The 9,821-nt window shown below is 39.6% G+C and overlaps 1 protein-coding gene across 1 annotated transcript; it reads left to right on the forward strand.

The window, feature by feature from the left end:
- The first annotated feature begins 2,452 nt into the window (after positions 1 to 2,452).
- Positions 2,453 to 8,564, forward strand: uqcrh (ubiquinol-cytochrome c reductase hinge protein). The gene is made up of 4 exons (XM_079840078.1): positions 2,453 to 2,578; positions 2,871 to 2,906; positions 3,650 to 3,811; positions 7,867 to 8,564. Exons 1-4 carry the CDS (start codon positions 2,534 to 2,536, stop codon positions 7,897 to 7,899), a joined length of 276 nt encoding a protein of 91 aa, XP_079696204.1. The 5' UTR covers positions 2,453 to 2,533; the 3' UTR covers positions 7,900 to 8,564.
- The last annotated feature ends 1,257 nt before the right edge of the window (positions 8,565 to 9,821 follow it).

Raw genomic sequence — 9,821 nt, forward strand, 5'->3', positions numbered from 1 at the left:
AGCAGTATAGCATCTACTCCAGTAAAAAAATTCTGAGGACCCACCCACATTTTTTTTGCTTCCGACGCCCATACACACACACACACACACACACACACACACACACACACACACACACACACACACACACACACACACACACACTAATTACTAGTAATGTTTAACATACAGTTAATGTTGATGCACTAATATTGTGTAATCCTTACCTTGAAATGGCTAACAAATGTTATTTGTTTTGGAAAGAGATTGTTTCTATAGAAGATGGGACGAATCAGTACATTAGCATGACACAGTGGCCCTTAACCACCACATTTCTGTGTGGCTTTAAAGTTACTGTACAGTCAATTTACCCATAGTGTTTGCCTCAACTAGATACACCATGTGAACTTGGAATATTAATCTTATGGCACGCACACGACAGCCTGGCCTGCCATGAACGTGAGATGACGTTTCACGGCCAAATCAAATAACCAATCGGAGGAGAGCCCTTCTAGCCAATCATTGACGAAAAAGGCGGTACCTTCCCCTACCATCCTGGGAAAAAAAATATCGCCCCCGGCGGGAATGAATACTTGGCAACAAACGCTGCTGCACGTGTGCATTTGACGTAACATCACATGAGTTATGGTTGTAGTAGAAGATGAACAAGCAGCATTATAACATCAGGTAAATGGAGAAAAACCTTCACTGCAAATGCTTTATCTCTTAAAGAATGCAGTAAAGAGAGAGTCTCTTTACTGCTGAAATCTATTCAGAAAGGGGGGGAAGAGAGCACAAATGACTAAAAGAAAACAGCCCTAAGATTGTATATAGTTCTTCTGTTTTATATATATATATATATATATATATATATATATATATATATATATATATATATATATATATATATATATATATATATATATATATATATACAGGGAGTGCAGAATTATTAGGCACATTGATTTTCTTATCATATTTTTTTTCCAGGCACATTTGACCAATTCCAAACCACAGTAATCCTAATAACTACTATTGATTTAGTATTTAATAATGTATAAGTGATATATAATTGTTCATGAAGGCTGGAAATGAAAATCACCTTATATTCAGGTGTGCAGAATTATTAGGCATGTTTTCTTTTACAGATAAATTGAGCCAAAAAAGAGTTTTAACTCAGACTGAAAAGTCAAAAAGTATTAAATGCCCATGAGAAGGATGCAATACTAATGCAATACTAGACATTGCAGTTAAGGCATGACCATTGGACAGTGAAATGCTCGTTGGGTCAGCAGGATCTGACAAAAACAGGTGGTGAAGAAAAGACACCTGTTAACTGCAAAAGAATTAAGAATTAAGGTGAAGAATTAAGGGTGAAACCATCAGGAACCCTTTAGTCTCCAGCGCCACCATTTTCCAAAGCTGCAACCTACCTGGAGTCTCCAGAAGTGCAAGGTGTCAGGATCTCAGAGACTTCAGTTAGGTAAAGAATCCTAAAAAATGACCCCCACTAGATAAGAATCACAAGCTGAAGTGTTGTAAAATACATGAAGAAGGTTTTTTTATAGGCTTTATAGGTTTTATAGGTTGAGAGTGACTCTTGAAGGACCAGCACCACATCCTCTAGTACCACTGTTTGAAGAATTCATCTTCCAGAATCTGGCAGTACGTTTTGGGAGTTCATTTTTAGTCCATCTCTGCAAAAACGGACTTCAGGATGGACTAAAATGAACTCCCAAAACGTACTGCCAGATTCTGGAAGATGAATTCTTCAAACAGTGGTACTTCGTCCAACAGTTAGACCTTCGTCCTTCTTTTGATGAAGAGCTCTCTGCCCCCTCCATAGAACAAAATTGTTGAATAAAGTCGCTATTTTTGTTTGTTTTTGCTCACAAAAAGTATGCTCATCGCTTCATAAAATTAAGGTTGAACCACTGTAGTCACATGGACTATTTTAACGATGTCTTTACTACATTTCTGGACCTTGAAAGTGTTAATTAAACAGCTGTCTATGGACAGAATGCTCTCAGATTTCATAAAAAATATCTTAATTTGTGTTCCGAAGATGAACAAAGGTATCACGGGTTTGGCACGACATGAGTGATTATTGACAGAATTGTAATGTTGGGTGAACTAACCCTTTGGGTTAAATTTGGGTGAACTAACCCTTGTTTTTATTTATTTGTTTCAACTGACGTTCATTCTCCAAGCCAATAGATGGCAGCAAAGCATTTAAAATGTAACGCATATCAACGCTAGCAGTATTTAAATGTGGAAATATATCATATATTACTTACTACTCTCGCCAAAACTACTCTATATTCAATAATAGTGTAGAATACACAATTATACAGAAATATTGGTGGCTGCGGGACAATAATGGCGCTTATTTACAGCGGATAAACACGGTGAACCGGAAGTTGTCAGAGGTGGACGTCTCTCTTTGGCCAAACGTCTTTAAGCACTTACAACTTCCGGAAAGTGTCACGCTGTCCTCCATCGGCGCTTATCCCAGTCTGCCGAGGGTCACTTCAGGGAAAACTTAGCTCAAAACATGGTTTTCGAAGACAAAATGATCATGAACGGAGAGCCAGAGGAGGTATATTAGCATTTAGTGTTTTGCTGAGCATTTTAAATGTCATTTAGGAGGGTAAAGAAGCCGCTTTATGTCGAAATGGTCTGGTTTATGTGACCGAGCCTGATTCGGATGTAACGTTACATATATTATTATTATTGTATACTTCTGCTGTCTAAACTGTTATGTGAGATTTTACTTTGGTTTTGTATGTGTAAACACTCATCCTGGGTTTCATATGTATTGTTTTTGTTTTCATATTATTCGTGCATATATGCACGTATATGTAACCATTACTATACTTTGTTGTGTTCAGGAGGAGGAAGAAGAAGAGGAGGAGGAGGACATGGTGGTATGTCTCTTGTGTATTGTCATAATTTTATGAGCAATCTTGCATTCATCATTATGTCCAACTCAATCCAAATGAATTAAAAATGATTTACCAATCGCTGTATAGTATATGAAGTGGTTAATGGATACAATTCCATAAACTTTCACTATTGTGCCCTTGATCAAGACCTCGGGTTATCTCAGTAATCAGTGTACTGTGAGCCACTTTTGAGAAATACATTGAATTATTACTGTAATTTAACTAGTCATTTAAAAATGAGAAATTATTATTTGCATGATATAAAAATGACTATTTAGGTGAATCTCATGAAAACTGTCCACGTTTCACGTTATTTCACCCCCAAATCAAAAGAAAATGCAGTTGTACACAGAAGTTATGAGTGTCCATAGTGTGTGAAGAACATGGCTAAAATATTCACATTTGAAAAAGTAGATGCTGTGGATCCTTTCGATTTTGTGTGAACTTTGATCACAGCTGTGCAGTTTTTAAGGATGTTGAGGTTATAGCGCCCTCTATCATAACTTGGAGAAATCTGACATGTCGCCTTACATTTTTCTTGTGTCCTTGTGTACCAAATCTGATTCACTTTAGATATTGCAGTCCCAAGACACAGAATCTTATATCAGTTAACCCTTTGGCTTGTGTCTTGATGATATGCACAATTTGGTGTGCATCTTCATAATGTCTGGAAGTCTATGCATACCAAGTTAGAATAAGAATATTGTTTTGTATTTGCTCTGCAGGATCCCCTAGAGACCATTAGGGAGAAGTGTGAGCAGACGGAGCATTGCGTTCACACACGCGAGCGGCTGGAGTCGTGTGAGTCCCGGGTGGGCTCCCGCTCAGAGACGACAGAAGACTGCACGGAGGAGCTCTTCGACTTCCTCCATGCTCGTGACCACTGTGTAAGAGTGCTTGTGTCTGTTAGATGCCATTAGCTATGTTTTCATCCACCTATTTTTATGCGCTTTTTGAGTTATTGCATAAAAAAATGCTGATTGGAACCACCAAGATGAGCATAAATTCTAAAAACGCTCATAAAAAGATGTGCTCAATTGAGGTGCATATAAACTACAATGGAAACACATTTGCCAAATAAATAACTCTTTGCCCCAGCAAAGAATGTAATTGGATAACTGGACTAACTAGCGGACCAATCGCATCACAGCATCTCAAATGTTGGTTTGGTGGTTCTGAAACGCCTGCGCCAAAGTCTAACATCAGAATGATTTGGTTTAATTCCCTTCCTGAAGCGTCTCACATAATTGTGTTCCCAAACACCAGCATCCGAATGCAAGAGAGCATGACAGCGTTTATTGCGTTTCGTCTGCCGCTCTGAGACGTAACTCATTTATGATGGAGGAAAAAATATATTTTGCGCCAATTTCCCAGGAAGCGACAATTTTGTTCTTTTGAATGCATAGGATGGAAATGCGGATTTATTCGTAAAAGTTTTGTGCGCTATTTAATTATTTAAAATTGACTCTCCCTCAAGCCATTCTAGGTGTATAAGACTTTCTTTCTTCATTCAAACATAATCAGAGTTATATTAAAAATATCCTGAGCCTTTGAAGCTTTGTAAGGGGAGTGAATAGCATCCAATCATCATAAAAGTAATCCATACAGGTCCAGGGGGTTAAGAAAAGCATTCTGAAGCAAAGCGATGCTTTTTTGTTGGAAAATATCCATATTTATAACTTTATAAACTATAATCACTGGCTTCCGGTAATGGCCTCTGACCTGACGCATGACGTATTGATGAACGCAGAAGTGCAGAGGATAAAGCAAAGCAAAACAAAGGTCATGAGTTAGAGTCTGAAACAAGAATTTTTAAAGAGAAATGTGGGAGGAGCTTGAGTTTGTTGGCCAGCTCTATTTGTTTGAACCGCGAGAGGCGTCTACTGTCACCTCAGCTTACGCTACTCCTACATCATACGTCATGCGTCGGGTCAGAGGTCACTCATCTGCCGGAACTCAAGTTGTGGACGGCCGTTACTGGAAGCCAGTGATTATAGTTTAAGTTATAAATATAGATATTTTTCTAACAAAAATGGATGGCTTTTAGGGCTGGGCGATATATCGCATGACATTGTTAGGCGCATCTCGTCAGTAAAGCCGGTTCCTTGATTAGTAGTAAATCGCCATCACCTGCTTTCAGATAGAGCGGCATTTACTACACAGCCGTAGTTCACTGACAAGCTGAGCCATATCGCATTAATTATCGCAGGCGATACACCCGTGATAATTAATGCGATATGGCTCAGCTTGTCAGTGAACTACTGCTCTGTGTAGTAAATGCCGCTCTATCTGAAAGCAGGTGATGGCGATTTACTACTAATCAAGGAACCGGCTTTACTGACGAGATGCGCCTAACAATGTCATGCGATATATCGCCCAGCCCTAATGGCTTTACTAACCCGTATGGATTACTTTTATGATGGCTGGATGCACTTTTTTGGCTTTCAAAATCTAAGGGACCATTCACTCCCATTATAAAGCTCGGAAGAGCCAGGATATTTTTTTAATATAACTCTGATTGTGTTTGGCTGAAAGAAGAAAGTAATATACCCCTAGGATGGCTTGAGGATGAGTAAATTATGGGGTCATTTTTGGAAGAACTAACCCTTTTAAATCCGCAACTTTGTGTGGAAACCGCTAATGATTGGGAGAGAGGTTTATAGGGGTGTAACGAGACACTTGTCATGATTCGATATAAATCGTGATCCTGAACTCACGATAGCCAAAATAGTGTTTTTTTTTTATTATTATTAAAATATTATCAGGGCCCTCAAATATTCCCCCATTGCATTATTATACATTATATTCAACATTATACACTCACCTAAAGGATTATTAGGAACACCATACTAATACTGTGTTTGACCCCCTTTCGCCTTCAGAACTGCCTTAATTCTACGTGGCATTGATTCAACAAGGTGCTGAAAGCATTCTTTAGAAATGTTGGCCCATATTGATAGGAGAGCATCTTGCAGTTGATGGAGATTTGTGGGATGCACATCCAGGGCACGAAGCTCCCGTTCCACCACATCCCAAAGATGCTCTATTGGGTTGAGATCTGGTGACTGTGGGGGCCATTTTAGTACAGGGAACTCATTGTCATGTTCAAGAAACCAATTTGAAATGATTTGAGCTTTGTGACATGGTGCATTATCCTGCTGGAAGTAGCCATCAGAGGATGGGTACATGGTGGTCATAAAGGGATGGACATGGTCAGAAACAATGCTCAGGTAGGCCGTGGCATTTAAACGATGCCCAATTGGCACTAAGGGGCCTAAAGTGTGCCAAGAAAACATCCCCCACACCATTACACCACCATCACCAGCCTGCACAGTGGTAACAAGGCATGATGGATCTATGTTCTCATTCTGTTTACGCCAAATTCTGACTCGTCTCAACAGAAATCGACTCATCAGACCAGGCAACATTTTTCCAGTCTTCAACTGTCCAATTTTTGGTGAGCTTGTGCAAATTGTAGCCTCTTTTTCCTATTCGTAGTGGAGATGAGTGGTACCCGGAGGGGTCTTCTGCTGTTGTAGCCCATCCGCCTCAAGGTTGTGCGTGTTGTGGCTTCACAAATGCTTTGCTGCAAACCTCGGTTGTAACGAGTGGTTATTTCAGTCAAAGTTGCTCTTCTATCAGCTTGAATCAGTCGGCCCATTCTCCTCTGACCTCTAGCATCAACAAGGCATTTTCACCCACAGGACTGCCGCATACTGAATGTTTTTCCCTTTTCACACCATTCTTTGTAAACCCTAAAAATGGTTGTGCGTGAAAATCCCAGTAACTGAACAGATTGTGAAATACTCAGACCGGCCCGTCTAGCACCAACACCCATGCCATGCTCAAAATTGCTTAAATCACCTTTCTTTCCCATTCTGACATTCAGTTTGGAGTTCAGGAGATTGTCTTGACCAGGACCACACCCCTAAATGCATTGAAGCAACTGCCATGTGATTGGTTGATTAGATAATTGCATTATGAGAAATTGAACAGTGTTCCTAATAATCCTTTAGGTGAGTGTATATAGTCGTTTAATGTAATGATGTCACTGAGACTCCGTAAACGTAAAACATTTTTTCCCTTACGCTTTACTCACGCTTTCAATTCAGGCAGCATTCCCTCTCTCACGGTGCTCGCTATGTCCCGCCTCGGCCGCTATAAATGCACTATACATATAAGAATAAACCATCTAAAATGCTTTGAATAATCATACTACTAAAACTAAATGTGATCTGGTGATTTAAATGATGTTTGCGCTTTTCATTTGAGAAGTGTGTGCGCTTCAGATGATCAGTGCAATCAATCACAGTTCTAATCGCAAGGAAGTGTGTCAAAATGACCACTCAAACTGTAAATGTTTTGCTCGTCCAAGAATTTTCATTCTGCATTTACTTACTCTCATGTTGTTTTCCGCGCGTCATGCAATCATTTGAACATCTGTGTTTAGTACAGTACGTGCGTCGTTGTAACAGAAGACTTGGATTTGGATTTTGAGAGAAATGGACTTAAAATGGAGGGGCAGAAATCGATCAGGTTTCATAAAGAATATCTTAATTTTTGTTTGGAAGTTATACGACATGAGGGTCAGTATATGATGACAGAATTAAAATTTTTGGGTGAATTACACCTATAAATACAGCAAGTTGAGCCTTGAATAAAACAACTCCATATCACAAATCACATCGGCGCATTTTTATATTGCGATATATCGTTTAACGGTTTAGATGATGCATTAAGCATTTCAGGAAGAATCTTTGACTTTGCCAAGCTGCTGGGGAAAGCAAATTAGAGTCTTACACCTACATTCAAGGAGTAGTTTTACCAAATATGCTCAATCCATCATTACTTACTCTCAGAAGTTTTGTTCTTGAATGAACCGTTTCATATAATTTGTGAACATCATTTGTTATATTAGTTGTTCTGTTTTTGTTTTCTACAGGTGGCCCACAAGGTCTTCCAGTCAGTCAAATAAATGGAGCCGTTTACAGATGGATGTCTGCTTCTAGAAATACAGTGCTCGGTTATTTATACAAGATGTGATTTTCGTCCCAGATTCAACAATTCCCTGTAACAATAGGTTCTTCAAATGGTCCATTTAGCCGAATTGTGACTGTGTTAATAACTGTGCTCTGTTTTCATTACTCGTATGAAATAATGTGTCCATTGTTGTTAAGATCAGTAAAGAGGTGATGTTGACACAGAATTTGGGTTTGTTGCTAATGTCAAATAACAGAAAACAATAAAGAACAAAAGACAACTGCTGTATGCAATACTTTGTTCACTTAACTTGGTTGTTGGTCATTTGTTTCAGTGTAAGAAGCATCAACACACAATAGATCTGATAAAAATGAAAACCGTAAAGCATTAGGGAACATAATAAATGAATTGGTGTATTCATAGATTGTTCATACTGTGCTGGTGCTTAAATGGAGAGGGAACATTCAGCATTGTATAATCTTGCAGTATGTTTAATTTAGACCATTTTTTATAATGGTGCACCACAAGCTCTGCTTTCCCCTTTTAAAAATCTTTGCATTCTTGCTTGTGCTTTTGAAGAATCGTACTATTTTATTTTGCAAAACAAATAGTGCTGTCAAATTCATTAATTGCGTCTAATATAAAGGTTTGTGTTTATGCAATATATGTGTGTGTCCATGTATACACTGATCAGACATAACATTATGACCACTGACGGGTGAAGTGAATAACACTTATCTATTCATCACTGCACCTGTTAGTGGATGGGATATATTAGGCAGCAAGTGAACATTTTGTCCTCAAAGTTGATGTGTTAGAAGCAGGAAAAATGGGCAAGCGTAAGGATTTGAGTTTGACAAGGGCCAAAGCATTTCCAAAACGGCAGCTCTTGTGGGGTGTTCCTGGTCTGCAGTGGTCAGTATCTATCAAAAGTGGTCCAAGGAAGGAACAGTTGTGAACCAATGGCAGGGTCATGGGGGTGGCCAAGGCTCATTGATGCACGTGGGGAGTGAAGGCTGGCCCGTGTGGTCCGATCAAACAGACGAGCTACTGTAGCTCCAATTGCTCAAGAAGTTAATGCTGGTTCTGATAGAAAGGTGTCAGAATACACAGAGCATCACAGTTTGTTGTGTATGGGGCTGCATAGCCGCAGACCAGTCAGGGTGCTCATGCTGACCCCTGTCCACCACCGAAAGCACCAACCTCCGCCGGAGGCAGTGTCATACTTTGGGCAATGTTCTGCTGGGAAACCTTGGGTCCTGCCATCCATGTGGATGTTACTTTGACACGTACCAACTACCTAAGCATTGTTGCAGACCATGTACACCCTTTCATGGAAACGGTATTCTCTGGTTGCTGTGGCTCTTTCAGCAGATAATGCGCCGCCACAAAGCAAAAACTGTTCAGGAATGGTTTGAGGAGCACAACAACAAGTTTGAGGCGTTGACTTGGCCTCCAGATTCCCCAGATCTCAATCCAATTGAGCATCTGTGGGATGGCTTGAACAAACAACTCCGATCCAGGAGGCCCCACCTCGCAACTTACCGGACTTAAAAGATCTGCTGCTAACATCTTGGTGCCAGATACCACAGCACACCTTCAGTGTGTATCACATATATAAATATATGTGCATGTATATAGTGGATCGTTTACAATCAAATGCAACTCTTCAAAAAGGAATAAAATAATAGAGAAGTCTGCTATGTTTACATAGATATTTGTTTCTCGTTAATTCAAATAAATATTTTTGTTTTGTTTTATGTAATTAATCAGTGATTTTTGAAGAACATTGCAGGAATTCTTCATCACTCCACCACAACTGTCATGAGCTGATGCGCTATACTAGACCTGTGGGCAGGACCTGTACCACGTGTTTCATATGGCGTGTTTCATTGGCTACACAAGCACCCGGAAGTT

This window comes from Gobio gobio, assembly GCF_949357685.1.
Source record: "Gobio gobio genome assembly, chromosome: 17".
Classification (NCBI taxonomy): Eukaryota; Metazoa; Chordata; class Actinopteri; order Cypriniformes; family Gobionidae; genus Gobio; species Gobio gobio.

Coding starts and splice junctions, on each gene's coding strand:
- uqcrh (XM_079840078.1), top strand. CDS start 2,534: ATGGTTTTCGAAGACAAAATGATCATGAACGGAGAGCCAGAGGAG. Junction 2,579..2,870: donor TGAACGGAGAGCCAGAGGAG/GTATATTAGCAT, acceptor TGTTGTGTTCAG/GAGGAGGAAGAAGAAGAGGA. Junction 3,812..7,866: donor TCCATGCTCGTGACCACTGT/GTAAGAGTGCTT, acceptor TGTTTTCTACAG/GTGGCCCACAAGGTCTTCCA.